Source organism: Onychostruthus taczanowskii, unplaced genomic scaffold (genome assembly GCF_017590055.1).
Source record: "Onychostruthus taczanowskii isolate IOZ18803 unplaced genomic scaffold, ASM1759005v1 scaffold75, whole genome shotgun sequence".
Lineage (NCBI taxonomy): Eukaryota > Metazoa > Chordata > Aves > Passeriformes > Passeridae > Onychostruthus > Onychostruthus taczanowskii.
The window spans coordinates 117,008-142,320 of record NW_024505339.1 but is presented as its reverse complement, the minus strand read 5'-3'; the positions used below and the strand labels follow the sequence as shown (position 1 = coordinate 142,320).

General features: G+C 51.3%; 2 protein-coding genes across 3 annotated transcripts in view; both read left to right on the top strand.

Annotated features, from left to right (window-relative positions):
- The window catches only part of VPS53 (VPS53 subunit of GARP complex), a 62,853-nt gene extending 55,030 nt beyond the window's left edge, over positions 1-7,823 (top strand). For both annotated transcript variants that reach the window (XM_041423056.1, XM_041423055.1), the window contains exons 19-22: positions 30-99; positions 2,355-2,492; positions 4,975-5,079; positions 5,399-7,823. In XM_041423056.1, coding sequence (XP_041278990.1) covers positions 30-99; positions 2,355-2,492; positions 4,975-5,079; positions 5,399-5,569 — 484 coding nt within the window. In that variant the 3' untranslated portion in view covers positions 5,570-7,823. The remainder of the gene's footprint in view (positions 1-29; positions 100-2,354; positions 2,493-4,974; positions 5,080-5,398) is intronic.
- A 3,242-nt stretch (positions 7,824-11,065) lies between these two features.
- On the top strand, positions 11,066-17,484 carry RFLNB (refilin B). The gene is made up of 3 exons (XM_041423059.1): positions 11,066-11,355; positions 12,656-12,765; positions 14,793-17,484. The coding sequence occupies exons 1-3, from the start codon at positions 11,152-11,154 to the stop codon at positions 15,121-15,123; spliced, it is 645 nt and encodes a 214-aa protein (XP_041278993.1). The 5' UTR covers positions 11,066-11,151; the 3' UTR covers positions 15,124-17,484.
- The last annotated feature ends 7,829 nt before the right edge of the window (positions 17,485-25,313 follow it).

Below are 25,313 nucleotides of genomic sequence, written 5' to 3'. Positions count from 1 at the left end.
AATTGTATAATTTTCTGTCTCTCGTGCAGCTCCTTCATTCCCAAGTTCATTAACCATCTCTTCAAGTGCAAACCTATCAGCATGGTGGGTGCAGAACAGGTAAGAAGAAATAATAGGTGCATGGGCTGTCATATTTGATGGCTTTTGGGTTCAAGAAATGGAGGCATCTCCCACCCTGCCATGGGCTGGACCCTTTCTGCTCTGTGAGGATGGGATTTGGAAGAGGCAGGATTTCATCTGTCCCCTGCACATAGAGATTATTACTCCTGTGGGCTCATAAAAAAAAAAAAAAAAAAAAAAAAAGAAAAAAAAAAAAAAAAAAAAATCATCCTTAATGGGACTGCTGTGAGCTTCAAATGGGTGCCTTCAAAGCTGCTTGGGTTTTAGGCATCAAAGATGGTTCTGAGCAGTGTCTGCAAAACGAAACAGGAGCTTTACATCAAAACCTTCCTCATCCTTAATGGAAAGCAAATGAGTGAAGCTCAGTGCCTGTTTGTCTTGTGTGATGAGCAATAACCTGAGAGTGATTAAAGGGAGTCTTTTTAAAATAAGCTTCTCAAGTGATTAACCAGCAGTGGGCTTGTGTCTAATGTTAAAAGCTTTCAATATTCCTGTATGGGAATAACAGGCCCAATTTGCTTCTTTAAAGCAGACTGGGAAGGTTTTTATTAGGCTGATTCCCAGTGAATACATCTCATTAGAAGTGGGACATACCTCCCTGGGCTAGGGCTACAGAGGTCTCAGTAGCTGATCTCTCTCTGCAGCAAGTAGAACCCCAATTCCCTTAAAATCTTTTGAACCCACCAGCATCTTTCCATGCCACCTTCTCCTCCCTGGTGCAGATGTTGCTGGGGAATACATTTTCCTGGCCTTTCTGGTTCTACACACAGCTTTTCATGCTGTTTGCTGGTAATTACAGTTGGAATATGAGTACTGGGGTGATATTTATGGAGATATTCAGTATTCAGTACAGGGAATAAGACCTGTGGGGTTTTGCTTTCTGTGTTTTCCTCTCTGACTCAACAGCTTTGCATCCCAGCAAGCTTTGGCAGTGAGTTAGCAATGCCAGGGACCTGGAATGGAAAACGGGGTGAGGGGACAGAGCCTGCAGGAGCTGTGCCTGTGGGGAAGGCTGCAGAGTGTGCAGAACTCCTGTTAGCCATGAGAGAGCTGATGTGGGGAAGATGTGAATTCCCCAGCCCTGGAATCTCTCTCTGTCTGGGATCCCTGGTAGACACACAGGAATCCAGCTATGACAGCCTGATGAGGGCTCCAGCAGCCCGGGGTGCACAGAGCTGCTCATCTGTGCTGTGGTTTCCTGGCTGCCAGGAGGAGATGGATGGCATCAGTTCTTCCAATGTGAGCCATGGAAAGGCAGCAGCAGCAAGGACACAGTGCTGCAGATAACGGGCTGCAGACTCCAGCCAGCCTCTCCTCCTCCTCCACAGCCACTCCTTTGTGTTCCTTTGAATTCCCACAAGTGCTGAGGCCAATGTTCACATTGTTGTGGTCACTGCTGGGGGTTCTGCAGTGCCCAGAATGTTTTGTGTCCCTCCAGAACGAGTTCTCTCTTTGAGGAAATGCTGTGGGTGTGCTGACAGCCCAGCAGCTTTCACACTCACTGCTGTCTAAATAAGTCGGGCTGCTCTTCCTCTAGCTTGATTTCAGATTTCTGTTCTTACTGGTCTTGTCTCTTCAGACATACTTTGTGCAATCAGAGGAGTGTGGTATTCAGGAAAATTTTGCTCTAAGGAGCCCTAACCCACAGCATTTTGTCACAAGACAGTGCTGTCAGTCTGGGCTCAATTTCATGGCTGCTCCTTATTTATTTGCTGGGTAGTAACAAACAACATCCAGGCTGTGAGCAGCTCTCAGTGTAGCTGTATTGTGTGGCAGATTTTAAGGAAAGAAACCCCAATCAAGGGGTTGAGTAAATGCAGAAAAGCTGACTCTGTGTGTGGCTGGGTGCAGGAGGAAGCTTGGTGTTAGTTCATTGGACCTCGGTATCTAAATCATGGTGCAGCTCCAGGTAATCAAGATTATTTCACTTCATACTCCTGGGGGGAAGGGCTGGAAATCTGTGCCTGATGTGCCAGATGTTGGGCTGCCTTAAGTCAATTCCAGTCAGCAGAGGAGTGCTCTGTTAAAATCAGCCATGATGTTGATATGTAACCATAATCATATCTCCTGGAAGTGTCATTACATGGCTCAGCCCCTCCTGTTCCTGCAGTCCAACTACTGGAATTCTTCCAGTGTGGGAAGTGTTAAACTTTTAAGGATGTTGGGTTCCAGCAGCTGATGGATCTTAGTGTGGAAGGAGCCTGAGTAACAGAGAGTGTGGTTAACTCTTGCAGCTGCTGCTGGACACTCACTCCCTGAAGATGGTTCTCCTGGATCTGCCCTCCATTGGGTCCCAAGTGGTGAGGAAGGCTCCTGCCAGCTACACAAAGATAGTGGTGAAAGGCATGACTCGGGCTGAAATGATCCTGAAGGTAACTCAAGCCTTTTGATAGCCTGCCAGCCAGACTGCTGGCCTGGGAATCAGCGAGCGAATTCCAGGGGGCCCTTCCTTTGAATGCTGCAATCTGCAATTGCACATGAGTTTGTGAGCCTGCCTGGGGGCTCTGCCAGCTGCTCTACAGACCTGGCTCACTCCCCTTGGGTTTGCCCCCACTCTCTTCTAATACCACTTTGGAGTTTTTCACCCTCACTTTTCAAGGCAACCAAAGGCTCAGGTTTGGAGAGTTGGGGCACCAGGTTCCCTCAGGAGCTTGTGGAAATCAGAGTTTGCATCCATGAGGGTCTGCTGTGGGGCAAAGCCCAGGGTTCAGGTTACTCCAGGCCTTTGTGCAGACTCCTCACTCAGGGGAGCCAAGCTGTGCTTGAGTCACCTGTTTACTGTCTAGTGTAACAGCCAGTGCAAACATGTCTGGGTTACTGTATTCACCAGAGCCCTTTTTCATTTTCCAGACCTGGTGCCTGGAAAATGACCCAAAAGCAGTGTGTTGTCTTCATAAAAAGCAACAAGCAAAGCAATCTGCCCTTCCCAGTTGGTGCTGGAGGGAGAAGTCAGGTTTGATCCCAGGAGGAGCTGTGCCCTCCTGGGTGATGGGATTGTCCCCTGCTCTCCAGCAGTGCTGGGAAGGCATTCCTGGGAGGGAATTAGTGGGACCTGGGGTCAGGCAGGACAAGCAGCTGCCAGCCAGAGCCTCCTGTAAAGCACAGCCAAGGCCAGGGGGGTGAGGAGCCTGAGCTGTCCCTCCTCACCTGCTGCTCAGTGTGGCTCTGCTCCCATGCCCAGAGCAATGTCACAGCTGAGTTTGTGCTCTGGATTCAGACATTGGCTCTCCAGCTCCATGCTTTTGGACTGAGGTGACTGAGGTGTTAGTGAATTGTAGTTTAAATTTTCCTAGAAATGACCTGAATAAAAATGTCCTGGTTTGTGCTGACGGGAGCAGGGAAGATTGGTGCCTGTTATGTGCAGAACAGGTCTTTCCTTGGAGCTTGTGTGTGAATCAGAAGAGTAATGGAGTTAATTTGTCTAACCCTTAGCATCACACTGAAGAAGAAAGCAGCACATGGAGTGCTGCAGGTCCCCAGGCTGTGTCACACAGCCCGTGCTGGCCCTGTGAGGGCTCTGTGTCAGCAGAACTGCAAATCAAACAGCCAAACTGCAAATCAAACAGCCACGGGCTGGCAGCACTGGGAGCTCCAGTGTGTGTTCCCAGGCTTCTTCTGGGGCAGGTAATTCAGGAAGACAAACTTTGGGCCCATGGGCAGCACAAACAAGTCCATGGAACTGAGCCCCACAGAGCACAGGTGGGAGTGGGGAGGAGGGCACTGGGCCATGCACATCCTGCAGAGCTCTTCCCCTTCTCTGGCCACGCTGTCTGAAGCTCCAGCTTTTCATCTTGGCAGAAGATTTTTACAAGGGCTGTAAATTAAGGATTTATAAGTGTATACATGGCTATGATGTTTCAGTGGTCTGAAGTGCAGGGAAAGAAAGAAATGTCTTGGTGACAGAATACAGTGTGGGGTGAGCTGGGTCAGTGCAAACATATGGAAATGTTTTGGAGACAGGGAAGGGTCTGGTCTGGTGCTGTTTCTGCCCATTTACACACACTCAGACACACACACACTCTTCCCCAGAAAGATGGTTTGGCTGCCCAGCATTATCAAAATATCTGTTCTCTGTGGAGCTTGCTGCTAATGTAAGAAAAGCACATCAGTGAGGGATCATCTTACCAGCTTTGATGCTATTCTGATTTTTTTTCCTGTTTTTTGTGATTGCTCCTGGGCAGATGTTGGTGGGGGGTTCCCATCCTTCATCCCAGTCTCTCCAGAGGGGTGTCCAAGAGGAGCTGCACCCCGGGGACAGTGTATCTGTGTGTGGCACTGCTCACCCACTGGTGCCATGTCAGGAGAGCTGCAGAGCAGAGAGCTCTGGCCCTCGCTGTCCTGGGGACCGAGGGAGTGACCACAGAGTGTTGTCACATTCCCTTGTGACACACTGTGTATCCTGCCTCCAGGCAGGAGGGACACACAGCCAAACTGAGGGTCTGGACTGTGTCCAGGCTGCCTGATCTCCTGGGACTTCGAGTGTCACCACCACTGCCAGCACTGTCCCCTGAGCAGCTCTCCAGCTTGTCTTCCCCTGCAACATGATAAAATCTTGAGCTTTAACAATACCCCAGTGCCTGCCAGCCCACAGGCCATAGACAAAGTCCTGCTGCCCTTTGAAACATGATGCAGAGCCCATGAGCACCACTGCTGTGCTGAGAGACCCAGCTTCCTTCCTGCTCCTTACTCTGCTTCTCTTCACTCACCTTTACCTCTCCCATAGCCAGCCTCTTTCTTGTTCCTTAAGCATTTTATTTTAGGAGCCAGCCCTGCTGTCACTCCTGTGCCAGAGCTGACTGAGCACTGCCTTTAATTCCTATTATTTGTCTGATCTCTTTTTCCTTGTCTTGGCAGGTGGTGATGGCTCCACACGAGCCTCCAGTTGTGTTTGTGGACAATTACATCAAGCTTCTGGCTGACTGCAGCACTGACACATTCCAGAAGATCCTCGACATGAAGGTTAGAACCTGTCCAGGGCTTCTGCTCATCCTCTAGTGCTGCTTTGGGATTGCTGGGGACTTCATTCCGGTGTGAATTCTGAGGGGATTGGGGGTGGCAAAAGCACTGTAAGCCAAGGGTATCTTTACTTTGAAAGCAGAATTGCTGCTGAAGAAAAAAGTTCCGAGTTCATTTCACATTTTGATACCTGCTCTGCTCCTGGGGCTGAGCTCGGGGTCGTCCAGAGGTCTTGGTGGTGGCTGAGCAGGAGGTGCAGGTTTGAAATGGGCTCTGCTGCAGCTGCTCCCAGGTCAGTGACCGCTGTCCTTCGCTCCCTCAGGGCCTGAAGAGGAGCGAGCAGAGCAGCATGTTGGATCTTTTCCGCCTGCGCCTCCCCGCTCCTCCCCCCGGCGGCGACGGCTCCGGCTCCCTCTCGCTGAGCGCTCCCACGCCCGAGCAGGAATCCTCCCGCATCCGCAAACTGGAGAAACTCATCAAGAAGAGACTCTGAGGGAGCACGGGGGAGCTCTGTGCCTCGGGGCTGGTGGCAGGGACGGGCAGCAGAGCTCGGCAGGTTGTGGTTTGCAGCGTGCTGCTGGAACAGCCCTGTGCTGTCCCTCCCTGTCCCTGCGACCTCTCGGCTGTCGCACGCTGCGACACTTCCAGACCAAGGAAGAATCTGACCAAGGTGTTTGCCCTTAGCTTAGCAGGAGTGAAACCCAGGACATTGCCAGGACCATGTGACAGAGAAAATAGAGGCACCTGGAAGCCAGCAGCTACAGAAACAATTCAAGTGGATTCAGAGTCTGCCTGGCTGTGATGCACTTGGTGTCGCAGCTTTTACCCTGGCTGAGCTCCTGCTGCAGCACTGAGGGTTTTGCCTCAGTTCTGTGTTACTGCTCACTCCCTGCTGCAGAGCTGTTCCTCTAATTCATTATTTATTGTGGGGTTGGGGGGAACCAACCCCATCACCACCACCAAAACCCCAACCCTTTAACAGCTGGGGTCCAGGCACCCGCAGCTCCACTGGATCAGTGAGATGCCCAGGAGGGAAGCCCAAGGCAGACTTCTCCCCTGCTCCCAGACAGGCATGCACAAAGCACCATGAAACAGCAAGGCAAATCCTTTTCAGAACAGGAGGAAAGGGCTGAATTAATGCCTTCTGCACCCTAGCAAAGCTCCTGGCAGCTGGGGAGCCCTCTCCAGCTGCTTGGTACTTCCCTGGTGTGTGCTGGGCTCACCCTCTGTCCCCAGTGGGAGTTCCCGTCCTTCCTGGGAGCATCTCTCCCTCTCCAGCTGGAGTGTCCTGAGCAGGGATGTGCCACCTTGCACCTCTGCTGCCCTACAAGGAGAGATGCTGGAAGTGTTGGCTCTGTCAGGGAGCCAGGGCCACTTGGTGGCACGGAAGGCTTTCAGCAGCCTCAGGCTTCAAGGCCCTCCTCCTCCTCCTGCTCCTCTGAGCCTCAGCTTGCAGCAATGCAGAGGGGAGGAGAACCAGCAGTGAAATATTTTGGATAACCCAGGCCCCTCTTCCCATGGCCCAGCTCCTGGCTCCCAGGCACAGAGCCAGCGTGGAGCAGGGTTGGGATCAGTGGATGCTTCCCCAAGGAGTCTCCATGCACGGAGGCCTCACCTCTTTATTAGCACTGCTGGATTTCTTCCCAAACTCCTCTGGACCCTTTCTGGGAGACCTTGAAGGCATATGCCCAACCATGAGTGCATCCCACATGGGAGTAGGGCAGGTCAACCAGTCGTGCCTGTGTTATTTAACTCAAGCTTCACTTGCATGTGCAGGAAAGGGAAGTCCTGTACCAGTGTGGCAGGTGAGGAACAATCAGGCTGTCAGATGCCTTCCTGGGAGGGTTGTGCTCTCCACCAGGGCAAGTTTGGGCCTTAGGACTGTATTTATTTAGGGGCTGTACTCACAGGGATTGTAAAAATCACTGCTGCACATCAGGGAGGGGAGATCAGGCTCCAGGAACACGAGCTCCATCCAGAGCTGCACTGAGATGGGGAGTGAAGAGCAGCAATAACAACACCTGTAGGGAGGGACAGCAGTTTCTCATCACTCCAGTTTTACAAATCTGCTGTTGCCTCATTTGCTTCCTCTCCTGATTGCCTGTTAGGTGACAGAAGAAGGAATGGTTGGAAGCACATTGGGATTCTGAGCAGCCATTCCCCAAGGAGAGATTATCTCAAGGTGCATGTGCAGGATGGCTCACACTGCAGAGCTGGAGAGGAGAGAACAGGGGTGTGCAGAGATTCATTATTCCCATGAGGGGATGAATAATTTATTTTAGATGGATTTTTCTTTGCTTTGTCTAAGGCTAAGTCTCACACTAAATTATGAATAGCTGAAGACGATGTTGAAGTTATTGTTGTGTGTCTTGCCCAGAGGCTTCCCCCATTTCATTGTCTGCATTTCATTCTGTAGATAAGAGGAAATAAAAGGAGAAATGAATTTTTAGTTCCAGCCTTTGAAGACTGCTGCAGGGCTGAGTGTTTGGAGTTCCACTTTCAGAGAGAAAATCCACAGTTTCCTACTTCTGGTGTAAGAGTTTTGTGCCCCTGGCTCTTGGGTGTTTATTAGATTTGGCAAGTCTCTATTTGTGCATTAGCTCTTTGGAGTTTACAGCTTTGGGGAATAAAGGATGATTATGTGTTTTCTGTACAAAATGCCACTTTTTATGGTTTCAGGCCGGGGTGTAATTCTGGCTGTACGTGGGGTGTGACACTAACGTGAATTAAATGGTTACTGATGCTCACTGCTGGGTGTTTCTGTACGGCTGCAAATCCCAGTGGCTGGGATGGACCTCACCCAAACTGTGCTGGACCCAGCACTCCCTGCTGTCCATCTGCTCCTGCAGCTCCTCTCTGCCTTTTCCACCTTCTCTGGCAGCATCCACACTCACAGCAGCTCCTGCAGCGCGTGGGTGGCTCAACGCTCCCGACCTCGTGCCCCTAAATAATCACATCATTTCTGCTGTCTGCCACTGCGGGAGCAGTTTCGGAGAGATCCTAATTTTTCCTTTGGAATTAATTAAGGGGTAGTGCCTTTTTCCACGCTCTGCATGACGCTGGAGCAGCTCCTTTCACTCAGAGAATTAATGACTCATTTGCTTTTCTCCTGGCGCTCCTGCCCCCTCTGCCCTTGGGCAGGAGCAGCCTGCGCCGGGCGCTGGGTGTTCCTTTCTTCCCCCACGTTTACAGCCAGGACTCTGAGCATCCAAGTGACGATGTCCAAGCCTCCACGAGCCTCTCCTTGGCTCCACGAGGGCGGTGGCAGCAGGGCTGTAAAAGCTGATGAAACCTCGGCAGCTTCAGCCACGTGCTGTCAGCGCTCGTCCCTGCCTTCAATCCCAGTGCTGGGCGAGCACAGCTCCTCTGTGACACAGCCTGGCACTTCCCATCCTTTGGAAATAACTTTTCCATCGTTTTCAGATACCACAGGGTCGTTTTGGTGGCCTCTCCCAGCAGCGGGGCCGTCGTGTGGCGTCGCCTGTGGTTCGGTTGCTGATTAAGCCGAGCACGCCCGGCCTGGTGGAAAGTCCTTTATGGAAGGAGGATCTTGATAAGAGACTTGTGTCTGCCCCATCCTGCCTGTGTGTGGGCAGTTAAAGTGCAAATAATGTGGACAAACAGGCAGGGGAAAAGATTTCCAATGCCATCAGGGATGGCACAGGTTGGTACAGTTTGAGTCTTAAAACCAGTCAGACTTTCCGAGAGGGCAGAGTACACGTCCTGAAAAGGCAGAGCCCCTGTACACAGTGACTCAACAGTGTTTGAGTTATTGAGCAGTTAAAATTCTGCTTAAACTCTTCCTTTCCATCCTAGCAGGCAGATTGGCAGGTCTGGATGTTGGTGCTGCAGGGCACCCTCGGGTGGGCTGCAAAGCTCAGGAATGAGAACCTGGAAGGACACAAAAAACCACCCTGCGTGTCAAGCCACGCCAGAATGGGAGGGTTTTTTTGCTGGTAAATAAGCAGAAAGATTTCCAGGAGCTCTGCTTACCCCAGGCACTGAGATCCCTCTCTCCTGGACCCTGATCCCCATGGGAGGGGCTGTGGGAGCACCCACAGCTCTCAGAGGTGACTGCTGGGATGTGCCCCGAGCTCCCCCCTCCTCAATTGCACTTTAGTGGGTTGTTGGCAGCGTGGATTTCACCCAGGAGCTGCACAGCAGCTCTGAAATGATTGTGTTCATCTGGAAACTGCTCCAGTGCCTTCCAAGGCATCTGATTTCATAAAGGGCTTTTATGGGAGATTTTGGAGTGAGGAGTGATCAGTTTTCCTATTGCTTGCAGAGACCAGCATCTCTTTTTTTTTGGAGGGGGGATATACTTAAATTAAAAGGAAGAAAACACCTGTCCAGCACATTTGCTCAGACCCCAAAGATTTCAGTCAAAATTCTTAATGTTCCTTTTCTTTCCATCTGCATTTTTCAGCAAAGACAAACAGCCTCATAGTATTTCTTCAAAGGAATGTAAATTCCTTGAGGAAGTCTCCGGAGTTCCCAGCACCGCATAGCTGCAAACCACAGACGCCTACGGCTGAAAGTTCTGCTCTGCTTTTAATTTTGGGGCAGGGAAGGAATTTTTTTAGGTTTGGGTTCACTTGTGCTGGGCCCATCAGCCCAGACTGCTGCTTTCTGTGCAGGGGAGTGTTGACTTTGGCCGGCTGCAGAGTTGCTTTCCCTCCACAAGAGTATTCCCCCACCAAATCTGATGACATGGCGCAATTATTTCATTAGGATTTTCCAAAAAAGGTTCCCTGGGTCTCCTGTAGTGCTAGAAAGACCGTTTCCTTCTGTTCTCTTGTTTCGACTTCGGCAGCTTTGCCTGAAAAATGCAATTAGGGGCGGCAGTGCTGCTGCCCCAGCCTGAATGCTCGGAGTGGGGAGGGAGAAAGAGGAGCCTGGAGGGAGAACTTGGGGGGCTTAACCCGGCTGCCAAAATCCCTGCTGCTGGGGAAAGCACCACTGGAAATGGGGGCAGCCCACCAGGATCTGGCAGCTCTTTCAGTGCTCCCCAAAACCCGCGGGATGGTGCGCTGTGGGTTGGAGCGGGATGCCTGGAGGGCGGCTCATCGGGCATGGTTCCACGGAATCCCAGAATCATTTAGGTTGGAAGAGAGCTCCGAGATCATCGAGCCCAACCCGGGAGCCATCCCCACCTTGTCAAGCACGCCAGAGCGCTGAGTCCGCTCTGTCTTTACCCAGGCACGGTGACTCCGCCGCCTCCCGATGGCAAATTCCGAGCCAGGAGGCAGGACGGGGGTGCGGGAATGGGGTCACCGGGAGGGCAGGGACAGCGGGAAAACCGCGAGCACCGGGAGGATGGGGACAGCCCGGGGGACGGGGACAGCAGTGGGACGGGGATACGGGTGGGACACGGGGACACGGATGGGACACAGGGACGTTAGTGGGACACGGGGCACAGCTGGGACACAGGGACAGGGGTGGGACACGGGGACACCGGTGGGATACGGGGACAGGGGTGGGACATGGGGATACGGCCACGGGGACACGAGTGGGACACAGGGACATTGGTGGGACACAGGGCACCGGTGGGACACAGGGACAGGGGTGGGACATGGGAATACGGGTGAGACACAGAGACACGGGTAGGACACAGGGACCGGGTGGGATAAAGGGACACGGGTGAGATACGGGGACACCGGTGGGACACGGATGGGACACGGGGACACCGGTGGGACACGGGTGGAACACAGGGACACGAGTGGGATACGGGGACACCGGTGGGACACGGATGGGACACAGAGACACGGGTGGGACACGGGGACACCGGTGGGACACGGGGGCACGGGTGGGACACGGGGACACGGGTGGGACACAGAGACACGGGTGGGACACGGGGACACGGATGGGACACAGAGACACGGGTGGGACACCGGTGGGACACCGGTGGGACACGGGGACACCGGTGGGACACGGCCGGGCACGCCCCGCCCCCGCGGTGGCCCCTCCCCGGCTCCGCGGCCGCCCCGCCCGCCGCCGCCCGGGCGCAGCCGGCGCCGGGAGCGCAGCGCGGGCAGGGGCAGGGGCCGGGCCGGGGCAGGCAGCGGCGGCTCGGCCATGGTGGGGCGGCTCAGCCTGCGGGAGGTGCCCGACCTCCCGGACATGAGGAAACGGGGCGACTCCGGGCTCGACAGCCCCGACTCCGGGCTGCCCCCCAGCCCCGGCCCGGCCCCGCCGCCCTGGCTGCTCTCCTCGGGCAGCCCCGACCGCGCCGCCGCCAACGGGCTCCCGGAGCCCGAGCCGCCCGCGCCCTCCGCCGCGGTGAGTACCGGCCCTTCCCTGCGCTGCCGGCACCTCCGGAGCCTCCGGGACCGCGGCACCGGCAGCCCCGCTGCCCCCGCGGCAGGTGCGGGTCCCGGCGGAGCCGCTCCGCCCGGGACCCCGCGCATCCCGCGGGGAGCCGAGGGTGGAACCCGCGTCTGGCCGGCGTGGGATGGGCTGGAAGAGCCGCCCGCCGTTTCTCTCCGTTGTAACCGAGCCCTCCGGCCGCTGTCGTGTCAGCGCCGGGAGGGAAGGGTCCCGGTGGAACGGGGCTTTTCACAAAGCTCTGGCTGCCAGGGAAGCTCCGCTCCCTCCCGGCCCGGCTCGGGGCTGGGGTGGCATTGCCGCACGTCTTTGGAAATCCCCGTGCAAAGTGACCTCCCGTTGCTCCGGAGTGACCCGTAGCAGTAACTTTATCGCGCATAAACTGTGGTTTCAGTTAATTTGGTTTTTCACCAGATAGTTTTTGGATGTTGAGCTGCTGGTTGCAAATAGTTTGGAAACTGCAGGTTTAGAGGGAAAATCCTTTTTCTGCAGGGGTGCTGCTGTGAAATTGGAAAAGGCCATCGGAGGGAAAGATGCTCACAGCCCCCCAGCCCCTCGATAGTAAACACACGTGCAGAGGTGGCTTCAGAAACACACACGGGTTGGGTTCCATCCCTGCAGGGCTGCTTTGGTTTCCTCGGGCTCTGGGATTCGGTGTCAGCTCCTGGTGCTGGGTGTCGGGAGAGGAGCACAGGGACAGGCAGTGAATCACCCACCGCTCGGCGGGAATGAGTTAATCCTTCCCAGCGCTTGGTGTGTGAATTAGGTCGGGTTTAATGCCTTCAGACAGGAGCCAGGGCGTAGCTGTGGAGCGGCGAGTTGGTAATTTCCTCTGTGGTCTGTCCGTGGGGGTATGGGGTGAATTCAGCAGGGACAGAGCTCTCAGACACCTCTAAAATGTTGATTATAACTTGAGCGTGGGTTCATACAGGGAACGGACTACACTGCACAGAGGGGTTGCATTCCTCTCTCATTTCCCAGAGTGGCTCCTTTGAATTAAGCTGCTGAAGTTAGCACCTTGTCTTCCAAAAATGCTCCTGGCCACCTCTAGGATGCTTTAGACCAGTGCTGAGTCAGGCCTGAAGGATGCACCTGTAGCACATCTTGGTCTAGCAGATCCTCCTGCATGTAAATGTGAACCTCAGCAGCTCCATAGCAAGGGATAAATAAATCTGTTCCCCTGAGAATGTACTGCATTGTAACATAAAAGGTACAACAGTGTGGTAACATAAAACATTTTGCATTTCTTTTGCAGAGTTCCGTGTTCTCCCCCAGCCCCATTCTCTCCAGCTGCCCTCCAAGATTGTGTCCTTTATCCTTTGGTGAAGGAGTTGAGTTTGACCCTTTACCACCCAAGGAAATAAGGTAAATATTGTGTTACAGTCCTTTGGAAGGAGTTAGAGGAGTTAGCCTGTAAAGGAGCAGTTAGGCCTTATCAGTGCCTGTGAGTCAAGTTAATTTATTTGCAGAGCCATTGTTCACTGCAGCTGTACATTCCTGGACCTGGACATTTGTACAGGCTAAAGGAGTGTTCAGCTTCTTTTAATCCCACCCATATGGTTGTTTTGTTGGTTATTTTTCCAGGAAGACTTTCTTATATTTTACTCTCCTGCTTTTTCTTCCTTGGACTGCTCCAATATGTTGCCCTTCAGCTGATTAACCAGGAGGTAATCATGAGGGAAGAGCTTCAAAGATCTTTCTAGGACTGTTTCATTAAGGGAAAGAAATTTTGCTCTTTCAACCTCCTGTTTTTTTAATAAGCACTTTCTATCTTAACAGCTGTGGCTGGTTGTGTGAACTAAAAGAAATGGAGGAGTGCATAATTCTTTTTTTTTTTTAATGCACTGCATCACTTCACAGCCTGTGAATTATTCCTTTGAACGCCATGATTTGCAGTAATGAGAAAAGAAGGCTTCTGGCTGATGACTGTGCAATTAGAGGGAGGCTGATAAAATCAAATGGAAGCCTAATGCAGGGGAGGGTAGGGAGAATTATGTCCTGGTGTGGGGAAGGAGCCTGTGCTGTGGCTGGAATTAGAAGCAGTTAACTCCTTAGCTAGTGGAAAAGCCAACAGAGTTGCTGCAGTGTGAAGGAGATGAAAACTTTCTTTTGCAACCCAGGCACAGAGGATTTGGGTGTGCAAACTGGAGTGTTTTCCTGCCAGCTGAATCTCCAGGAGTTTGTCTTCAGAGAGTGCCCCATGCCAGGGGTGATAGCAGAGCACTCCCCTGTGATTCCTGGCAGAGAGAAGCTGAGGAGATAACGTGTGCTTCCCAGCTCAGAGGAGCTGGGATGTTTGTGTGCCAAGCCTGAATGTGGATCAAGGCCTCTGGGTTTGGGAGTTGCAGAACTCAGAGGAGGTTTGTGTGTTCAGAGCTCAGGGCCGAGAGGAAGTGTTGGTAGTGCTGGCAGCTGGGCTCGGCGGTGATAATCCTGGGAATGCTGCTAACATAAGGCTCTTTTCTCATCCTGTAAATGTGTAAGACACCAGCAGATGGTTCTGTGTGAGGTGGGATGAGGAGCCATCCCTCAGCAGCTCCTCTTCCCCACAAAGCCATGAGCAGAGCTCACAAATCCCCTGCAGCCCTGCTTCCTCCACCTCAGATGTCCCATGCTTTGCAGGACACCAGGCATGCTGATGCCAGAACACATTCGTGCAAATATGAAACCTTGTCCTTTAATTGTAAAAGTAAAGAATCACTGGCCTGAGACTACACAGAGTTATATCTATGGATGAGGTTAACAATGTTTAAGGGTTGTGTTGCTGTGACTGGAGCTTGTCTCCGACAGAAATGCTCTCCTAGCTACCAGCTACAATTGCATTGCTGTTGTTAAAACTCTGTGTTATATTAGAATTACTTCTTCCTCCCTGTAATCACTCTTTGGGCTCCTCAGTTTGGGAAAGACGTTGAGATGCTTGAGTGTTCAGAGGAGGCAACGAGGCTGGTGAGGAGCTTGGAACACAAACCCTGTGAGGAACCACTGAGGGAGCTGGGGGTGTTCAGCCTGGAGAAAAGGAGACTCAGGGGTGACCTTATCACTCTCTACAACTCCCTGAAAGGTGGCTGTGCTCAGGTGGGGTTGGTCTCTTTCTCCAAGCAGCAGCTGACAGAACAAGAGGATATAGTCTCAAATATAAGTTGGATATTAGGAAAAAGCTTTTTACAGAAAGGGTGATAAAATACTGGAATGGTCTGCCTGGTGAGGTGGTGAAGTCACGCTCCCTGGACGTGTTTAAAACAAGACTGGACGTGGCACTTGGTTTAGTTGAGCTGTTAGGGCTAGGTTGAACTCGATGATCTTGAAGGTCTCTTCCAAACCAGTGATTCCGCCCGATTATTCCGGAATCAGAAACAAAAAAAGAAACAAAAAAAACCCCTTTTCTGTTGCAGGTACACCTCCTCGGTGAGGTACGACTCGGAGAAGCACTTCATCGCCGACGTGTACCTGCCCGTGGGGCTGAGCGTGGCCTCGTGCAGCCAGACCATCGTCTGCGTGCCCAACTGCTCGTGGCGCAGCTACAAGGCCGAGGTGCGCTTCGAGCCGCGCCACAGGCCCCGGCGCTTCACCAGCACCACCATCATCTACCCCAAGCACGCCAAGACTGTCTACACCACCACGCTGGACTACAACTGCCGCAAGGCCGCGCGCAGGTTCCTCTCCAGCGTGGAGCTGGAGACCTCGGAGTGCCTCGGCGCCGAGTGCGGCCTGGACGGCTGCTGACCGCGGCCGCCCCTCACGATCCATCCATCCCTCACGTACTGTGCTAACTCCACTTGCTAAAAGCAGGTACAGACCCTCTCTCTCAGCTCTTTAACTCCTGCTTTTCAAGCGTCACGACGGCCCCGCCGCGGTTTTCTGTGGGAGCGTAACTTAGCGAGGGGCTTGGCTCTTCGCCTCCCGAAAGCCGCCGCTTCCCTCCCCCTTCCCCGCAGTAATCAGGTGAAAATAACGGGAAGCGATTTCCCAGAGGAAAGGTTGGCAGGTAAGGAGGAGTGTGGGGTAGTGGCTGGCAGGTGGAGATCCATTTGGTGCCTCGTGGTGATGTGTAAAAAGCGAGGGCGGTTCGCTCTCTTGCAGAGGATCCACCAGGTCGTGTAGTTACACACATTGCTGTCAGCCATTTCAGTTTAGATCGTGTTTTCTCCAGAAGAAACATCCCCTGGAAGTTGCTGGAAAAGGCTAACAGAGAAAACCCCAGAATTCTGCGTTTAACACATACAAAAATGGTGACATGTGGCATTCACATTTCGTGTGAAGGTGTAAATTGGGAAGAAGAGGGGTTCTGAGCAGAGCGGGAGATGAACTGCTCCTGCAGCTCCAGGCAGCAGAGACACGATTGTGTGACTCCAGTTCTTAGGGTGGTGAGGAACCCGTGTTCTGTGTGACACACAAGTGTTTCTGTGCCTGCAGCAGGGCTTGTAACAGAGAATACCAGGCCAGAAATCATCCCTGTGTTGTTGGATCTTGGTGATGTGGAGGTAGAAAACCACAAGTGCCTTGTTTTTGCCCACACAGGCTGTGTGCACTAAGGGAGCTGTAAACCAAAGCAAGATTCAGATAAAGTGCTGGACAGAGAGACCCAGAATGGCCAAGGAGGTGCTGGATTGGGTGTGAGACACTGTTGTGGTGGGGTTGGGAGGAGGTAAACGTAGCAAGGGACAGGCGGGTTTGTAGGATAACAAAATCCACAGCTGTAGCTCTGCTTCCCCGCTGAGCTTGTCATGGCACAAATCCGTGTCCTGGGGATCAGGGATGTCACTGGGATGGGGCAGCCTCTGCCTGTCTGCAGGCTGCTGAAAAACCTCTGCTGAGTGTGTGATAAGTTTGGGGACCAAAGGGAATAGCTTCAGATACTTCTGGATGTTGCGTGCGTTCGTTTATCGTGTGCCTTGATGAAAATAAGACAGAGAGGTTTCCTTGTTTTCCCAGATTTTTTTTTTTTTCCTGTGTTGACAGAGCGTAGTGTGGAGAGCATCTGCTTTGGAGAGCGTGGGTTGTGCTGGTTTTTTGTGTGGTGTAATCTCTCAGAAACACCTGATAGACCTGTCTTAGCTGGACACGGCTTCTCCACGTATTCCAAAACTCCCCCGAGGTGTGGGTGTGCAACACCAGTCCTGGAGCAGCTTTTCAAGAGGACTTGGCAGTGCACCGCCCCAGGGGTGGTTTTTGTCAGTGGCAGCCTCGGGAGGCTGTTCTTGAGCTGTGCTTAACGTGTGTTTGTGCAAGTGTGATGGATGGAGTGGAAGTGTATCCCAGGGAACTGAAAGGAGTTGGGAGATGAAGAGTGCAGCAGGAAGGAAACCTTGAATTTGTATGGTTTGGGGGTTTTTTTATTGTTTCTGTTGGGGTTTTTTTTACTTATTTATTAGCTCAGAAAAGAACATCCTTCACCTTTGGTACTTGCCTCAGAGAGGCAGCTCCTAAAACAATCCCAGGATGAGAGAGGACACGGGCCGGGCAGGCAGCGCTCCGGAGTTCACAGCAGCGCGGCGTCACCCTTTAACCCTTTGGTCTCAGGCTGCAAGAATGGGGAGATGTGTCTCAAACAGATGATGCAATCCTGCCCTAGCTGTGCCCCAGGATGTCCTTGTGGTGTAACAGAAGGCCCAGCCCACCCCACAGCCCGTGGGGTTTCACACTCTGCTCGGCGGGACCGGGTTGCTCCATCCCTCGCTCCGGCGGCAGCTGCTGCTGGTCACAGGGTTCTGGGAGAACACGGACCCTGGATTGCTCCCACAAATGCTCTCCCAAGGAATCCACTTGGAGCACATCTAAGAGGAGGTTGTTTTAAGTTGTAGCCGTTAGCTGTTCCTAGTTAGAAGCGAAATAACCCACAAAATGCCCCTCACGCTCCGGTTTTAGGATAAAGCACCTGATTTTTATAAAGCAAGCAAACTTAATGTGTACCTCTTAAGAATATTTTAATTGGTAGAGATACCTTTTAAATTATTTATGTTCCAACATTTGCAAAGCTCTGATTAGCTCTGTGCAAGTGTTCTGGTGTCTGTGATGTTTCCCACCCCCTCCTTCTGATTTTCAATTTGTCTTTTACTTTATTGGTAATAAATGATCTGAAAACCATCCTGCAGGGAAGTCTCTTTATTTCTCATTCAAAGCTTTTCAGTGTTTATTGTGGTAGTTACTTAGAAATAAATACATAATATTTCCTGCCAATCCCAGCTCCCCTCCTTTCTCTTCTGTTCTTGTTTACATATTCTAGGAGGGTGTTTCCTATATAGAACTGTCTATATTAAAAACCAAACCAGCACCAAATGTTGTGGATTTGTCAGTTTAATAAGACATTGAAAAAGTTCTTTAAAGACAGCTGAAAATCCTCTCCTTAATGTGTTTGACTTGTTCATCTGGTACAGCTTTATTTTTAAAGAGAGTTTCTGGTATGAATTTCAGCATATCCTACAAGTGAAGAACTAATCCCTTTCAAATATAACATGTATTTAACCAGGCAGGAATTTATTTTTAAAATGTAGATGCTCAAAGGCTGCATTAGTAAACATAGCATAAATATGAGACTAGAGTGTGTTATGCATTACACTTTATAAAACCAAAAGAGATGATTATAAGCTATTGTGTCGAGAGAAATGCTCTGGTGGTTTTCTGGATGCTTAATCTGTTCTTTTAACCTTTCCACGTTTTGCAGGCGTGCTGATTTTGTTAGTGACTCTGGCAGAGCAGGAATGGATGTAATTGAACATCAGTTAATTAATTCCTAATGGGATTTTTTGCTTACTTTTTATTGTTCATCTGGTTATGTGCTTGTGGAAGCTCTAGAGTTGCATGTAATGACATTATTGGGGTCTGGGGAGCTGTGGAGCTGCTCCAAAGCTGCTGCTTCCAGCAAAAGGCTCTGAGAGCTTTTGGGTATCCTGGAGTTTTGAAGTATTAAACAGGAGAAAAGCTACTTATAAACATCAATTCTGTATAAAAGGGTCGATTTAAAAAGCCAGTAAGAAAAAACTGTAGAAGTCAGCACAGTGTCATTCAGGGGAGTTCGGGGAGACTTTCAGATGTCACCTAACTTTCAAATGCTTCCTGCTGTGAGGCTGGGCTGTTCTCCTTAAGTATTGTCATGACACTCTGTATGAAAAACATGATTTTATTATCAAAATTTGAAGTAGGGGAGTACAAGGTTGTTCCATGTGATTTTTAATTCACATTGGCCCAATGAGCTTTTAATTAGCACCTACCACTCCAAGGAAACCTTGTTGTTCTGGATGTGCTCTGTCCCTTTCACATGTGCTTTTCCAGAATGTCACATCTGAGGGTCTGAGATAATGCATTGAAACCTTGTTGTTCTGGATGTGCTCTGTCCCTTTCACATGTGCTTTCCAGAATGTCACATCTGAAGGTCTGAGATAATGAATTTTTTTTAATTTTTGTTAAAATTTTGTTAATTTTTGTTACAAAATAAAACACCCAACCTAACAATTGGATCAAAAGCCAGGAGGTGAGGGCTGGATTCCCATCCTGACTTTGCAGCTCGCTCATTTTCAAAGAAGGTAAGTTCATGTGCCTGGAAATCATTTCAGGCTCTAAACAAAGTGTCTGGTCCTTCATCTGCTCACAAATCTGCAGTGTACAGCGTTAATACTTGGAAAGTTTAGCAGTGTTACTTGTAAATAAACCAACAGCAATAATTAGCACAAACCCAGTGTGGAAAGGAACACTTCTAATTGTTGATGCAGTCTGAATTGCAGCCATATTTTAACAGGGTGGTTTGGTTTTTTAAGATACAAATGTCCTTTCCTCCACACAGTGAGGAACCCCTGCTAGGATACAGAAATTGTTGGGATTTTGGGTGACACCCCTGGTGCGGCTCGGAGGCTCCTTCAGCATTCAGTTCACAGCAATTCCTCAATCAGCATTCAGGCACGGCAATTTTTACTCTTCCAAATAATTACTGCAGGACTCTCCTTTACCTGCTGCTGCTGCCGTGGAGGGGTGGGGAATTTCTGGCAGCTGGGAAGTGCTCCTGGATGTACAATTCATACCTTTTCCTCCTGTTCACCCTGTAAACACGCAGCCTCTCCCTCTCTGCCTCGGGATCCTCCAGAATCCCATCCCAGCGGAGGCTTTGGCTCAGCTGAGCACAGAGACCTTCCCCTGCCCCAGCAGAACCCAAAATGCTGCCAGCTGATGCTACAGCCTTGTTTGTTTTTGCATCTTCCTCATTCCCCTCTGCAGAGTTTTGGGCTGAGTCAGGGTTCCTCCCAGGAGCTGGGATTTGAAGCGCTGGAGGGGAGTGGGCCCGCTGCTTTCTGCTTTTGTGGTGCTGTTTTGCTGTTAAAATAATAAATTTGTGCTGTTAGCAAAAAGGTAAGTGTTGCCTCTGAGGCTTTCCTGATTATTTCACAAAACAAAAATAAAATGAGGAAACTGCTCACTGTGCCTTCCTAAAACCCCAAATCTACGGGAAAAATAGTAATGGCCCAAAAAATCCTATTTTTAAGTAGGAAATAGATATTTTTCCGATTGGCCAGCATAGGGATTGTCACACCTGTAAATGTATTTATTGAAGCTGTTAATGCATTAATAGCACTTCTGCACTGGCATCAAGTTCACTGCATTTGCCTGACTCAGTTTTAGCAGGAAATTGATTCTGAGTTGTTGGGGATTTTTTTTTTTTTAAGCTGTCATCCATTAATACAGTGAGCTGTGTGATTTTATTTTTTTAATAGTACAATTTCTGGAAACTTTCAGGCACTTTTGGTACAAAGATAGTGGAAATGAATGGAATTACTCCTTTACACAGATCTTTTTTTTTTTTTTGTAATTGCCCTTCCTTTTCTGTAGTTTTACCAACCCCCACTGATAGATCAGTGCTGTAACCCGCTGCAAGGGTGAATATTTCAATATCTTTCAATATCCCCTAAATATTAACAGCATCCCAAATCCCGGGCAGTTTATGGAATTCTCTACTCCCTGGCAGGTGCCTTGTGCCTCCTACTGCTTATTCCGTGTAGTTACACGTGCTCCATCTCTGGGATAAATCTGTAGCTAGAGAGGAAAATCTGTGTATGAACAGGGGGCAGGGCAAGGTTTTAAAGCGCCATGGGTGATTTCCTGGGAAAAGCAGATTTTTCTCACCTGCCCTCGTGCTGGCACTGGTGGCACTCCTGCTTGGTGGCTTCTTCCTCCCTGCTGGAGGGGGTCCCGGCTCCCTCTGCTGCCCAGCAGCTCTGGAATGGCCTGGCAGGGAGCAGAAAATCCAGCAGCCCCAGCTCCTCCTTCCTGCCTGTGACCCCTCTGCACCTTCCTCCCCCCCGAGCCTTCCTCACCATCTCCCCTCAGCCCTCCTCCTCCTCCTCCTCACCTTCTCCCTTCCCCTCTCCTCCGTGCAGCCTTCTCCCCTCCATGCCAGCGCCTTCCCTCCCGCTCTCCAGGGCAGGGTGGCACAGGGACAAGCCTGGACTCGCCTCTTTGTCGCTGGGAGCAGCTCCCGTGCCCTTGTCCCCTGCGTGAGCAGGTGCTGGGCTGTGCCTGTCCCTTGTCCCCTTGTCCTTTGTCCCTGTCCCAGCCCCGAGGTGCTGCAGGATTTGCAGGGGAAGCACCAGACGCCAAATCATCCTATCCCTTTGTGTGAGCAGGTGCTGGGCTGTGCCTGTCCCTTGTCCCCTTGTCCCTTTCCTTGTCCCAGCCCCGAGGTGCTGCAGAATTGGCAGGGGAAGCACCGAACCCCAAATCATCCCATCCCTTCGTGTGAGCGGCTGCTGGGCTGTGCCTGTCCCTTGTCCCCTGTCACTTGTTCCCTGTCCCTTGTCCCCTTGTCCTTTGTCCCTGTCCCAGCCCCGAGGTGCTGCAGGATTGGCAGGGGAAGCACCAGACCCCAAATCATCCCATCCCTTCACACAGCTCAGCCCTATAAATCAAGGTGCTGAGGGAAACTCATCATTCCCTTCCTTCCTCTCCCTGTTTCCCTTCCTCTTGCCCAGTTTGCCTTTTCCTTTCCCTCCCTCTCCACCTTCACTCCCACCAGAGTAGTGGAAGCACATTTTCTGGGGCAGCAGCAACTCTCTGAGGTTTTTGGGGCTGGTGCAGCCCTGCCCTTGCTGCTGGGGGTTGGTGGGAAGAGCCGTGAGACCCTCAGAGCAGGGAGATCAGCACATCTCCTCCAGAGGTGAAAATCCTTCCTCACAACTCCAGGAACAGCTGCTGAAGCCATGCTCCTCTTAGACATCCTCTCCCTGAGAGGAACATGTGGCTCAATCCTTTTTGGGTGCTTTTCCCTCCTCCTCCCTTCCTCTTTTCTCCTGCTCTGTTGAGATGTGGCGCTGCTGGTGGCACTGGGACAGGTGGTGGCATCAGGCTCCTGCTCCCACTGATGCTCTCCTGCCCAGGGATGGTGATTGCTGATGCTGGACAGCAGCCAGAGGGTCCCCAAAGCCTGCCTGTGGATAAAAGGGACAGTGACACAGGACAGAAGAGAAGGAAACAGCAGCAGCAGTGATGGGGTGTAAATAATTCATCCAGACTGGGGAGGCAGCGCGGTATTTTTGGAAGGGGATTGCTTGTTGCTAATGACAAGTGGCGGTGGTTGTTAATTTTATTACGATAAAACCTGACTCGCCAGCCAAAATTAGAGCCCAGGGGGAGCTGCTGGCCTGAGCTGCCTGTAAAGAAAATCATCTTCTGACAGCTTTTCCCTGGAATGCCAGCAGAGGTAGGAGCAGTGTTCTCCTGGTGGACCTGCCCCTCGTGCTGCTGCAGGGGCTGGGAGCTGATCAGCTTATCCTGAAAGGGCATCATCCCCAGGCAAACCCCGGTGCACTTTTTGACTTTGAATACAACTACACAGAGAAATTTCTCTAAATTTTTCAGTTTAATCCCAAATGTGCATCATCTTTCCTGTGCCACAGAGGCACAGAAGTTTTGTATGGATCTACACATGGGCTACTAAGGAAGCCTTGTGAAATGATCTTGTGGGTGCTGCAGGCTCAATGTGAACAAGGAAAGGAGAATTACGCCTGAGCCTTGCCCATGCAAGCAAAATGTGGATCAGAATCGGGAATTTTTCTTTAAAACAGGTTTAAAAATAAGCAGATTTTGCTGTGAAGCATCAGTATTCTTCCAGCATTTGCTTTGTCTTGTACACCCTTGAGCAGGTGTGCTCTGTAAACAAGACCTTTTTGGTTCAGATTAGGGACAGAATCATTGACATTTTATTAAGGGGAGGTAATTAGAGGGACGAACACAAATTGAATCAGAGGATTGCAATCAGAGCAACAGCTTGGAGAAAAGCCCTGGACTTCTTGCTGTGAATTGTGAGGCTGCTGAACCGAGCTGGGGCAGTCAGGCAGATGGGGAAGCAGTGCCAGACAGCTCCTTGCTCCTGTTTTCCTGGGAAATGGCTGTTCAAAATAAGGATCCAGCCAGCCTGACCTCCTGGTGTTCACCAGCCCAGTGTCCAAACTGGGAATCCTGGAGCATTCCAGGATTCTTCCAGCTTGGACCATTCTGCTGTACAATAAAGCTGCTTTTAAGCACCTGTGGCTCCTCTGCAGGGCACCACACCCATGAGTTTAACCTCTCCAAAAAGCTGCTCCTTCTTTGCCATTCCTTGAGGAACATCCCAGCCTGAGGTGCCACAGGAGAGGAGAAGGGATCAGCTGAGGGCATGCACGGTGCCTCTGCCAGCAGCACTGGTGAGCCTGCAGGAGGAGGCTGTTATCCCTCATTGTCCTTGTCACGGGGATATTTCAAATCTCTGGCAGCTGTGATCTGGTGAATAATTCAGCAAAATCCATCATCGATAAAAGAGAGACTTTGAAGGGTTCTTTGGGTGGAACTGGAAGTGCCTGGCTTCTGAGAAACGAGTCTATTAAAAATTGACTCGGTGCTATCGAAGATAAAACCTGTATTTAGCCTTTAAAATTTTTTTTTAATGTAACGTCACATTTATTCTCTGTGGCACCCGGCTGCCAAGGCCCAGCCTTGCAGATTCTGGAGCATCTGTGGGGATCCTGACAAGCAAATTCAACAGCAGGATGGATGCAGGCTCTGAGATGTGTGTCATTTCCCTGCCAGCACAGCTGGTTAAATAAGGTAATTTATCTCCTTCCTGAAGTTGGCTGAACCGTGTGTTTAATTTATTTATATTATTGACTGTATGGAAGAACTACACTGGTGCGAAATGTCATCATCAAGTGTTTTCTTCCACAGAGCTGCAGGCTCTGTGTTCATGCAAAATGCTCCCTCTGATGTATTTTTCAACAGTTGCCTGAACCAGAAAGAAAAATATCTGCTTAGACTTGAGCTTGATTCAGGTGCAAGGTGGCTGAGGGTCCCTGAGCTGACCCTGAGGGCTGCTGGATGTGTGGAGGTGAAAGGGTTTGCGGAGGCTCCAGATCTCTCAAGAGTCAGCTCTGAAAGGGCAGTAAAAACAGAATTTATTTTCTCTTCCTTTCTCTTTCCCCTCTGCCATTTCCCCCCATCCCTTCCTGTCACATGGCAAATTCACTCACAGCATCAACTGGACATTTAGACAGTAAGGAGCCCGAATTCCTGTGTTCTGGTGCAAAGGAATAATTGTGTTCCTGTGATTTGCTGCTGACTCACCACAGCATCCCAGGCTACCCCTCCACAAACCCAAAGTTTGCTGCTATTACCAGCAAATATCTGTAACTGGGATTGCTCAGGAGGTTTGGGTCCTTCAATTTTAAAAGGTCTGAGCCCTCTATGGTTGTCCCAGGCCTGGCAGGTGCCCTTGTTCTGTTCTTGGTGTGAACTTTTTTTTTTTAATCCCTGCAAAGTTCCTTTTTTGTTGGGGTTGGGTTTTTGTTTGTTTGTTTCTTGTGTGGATTTTGGGTTGGGTTGGTTTTTGTTTGGTTTTTTTTCTTTTTCCTTTTTCTGGCTGTTGGGGGGTTTATTTTGTTTGTGTGGGTTTGTGGTTTGTTTGGTTGGGTAGTTTTGTTTGGTTTGTTTCTGTTTTGGGTGGGTATTTTTTGTTGTTATGGTTTGGGGAAACTTTGTGTTTGGTCTTTTTCGGGGTTTGTTTTGGTACCACCTTTCCTTGTTTATGGTTGGGTGTATTTTTCCCGTGGGTTCTTCCTCTGTTTTGGGATGCACATCTGGCACTGCCCACAGCTCAGAAAAGGTTCTGGGGCACACCTGGCTGTGCCCACATCCCCCTGAGCCTCACCTGGATCCCATCTGGCTGTGCCCACAGCCCTGTTCTGCTCCTGGTGAACATCTGGCAGTGCCTGGAGCCTCACACAGGCCCTGGGGCACATCTGGCTGTGCCCACATTCCTCCAGCCACTCTCTCTCCACATCTGGCTGTGCCCACAGCCCTGTTCTGCTCCTGGTGAACATCTGGCAGTGCCTGGAGCCTCACACAGGCCCTGGGGCACATCTGGGTGTGCCTCCAGCCACTCTCTCTCCACATCTGGCTGTGCCCACATCCTTCCAGCCTCCCCCTATCCACATCTGGCTGTGCCCACATCCCTCCAGCCACTTCCAGGTCACATCTGGCTGTGCCTACGTCCCTCCAGCCACTCTCTTGACACATCTGGCTGTACCCACATCCCTCCAGGCCCTCCCTATCCACATCTGGCTGTGCCCACATCCCCTCTAGCCACTATCTCTCCACATCTGGCTGTGCTCACATCACCTCCAGCCGCTCTCTCTCCACATCGGGCTGTGCCCACCTCCCTCCAGCCGCTCCCAGCGCACATCGGGCTGTGCCCACCTCCCTCCAGCCGCTCCCAGCGCACATCGGGCTGTGCCCACCTCCCTCCAGCCGCTCCCAGCGCACATCGGGCTGTGCCCACCTCCCTCCAGCCGCTCCCAGCGCACATCGGGCTGTGCCCACCTCCCTCCAGCCGCTCCCAGCGCACATCGGGCTGTGCCCACCTCCCTCCAGCCGCTCCCAGCGCACATCGGGCTGTGCCCACC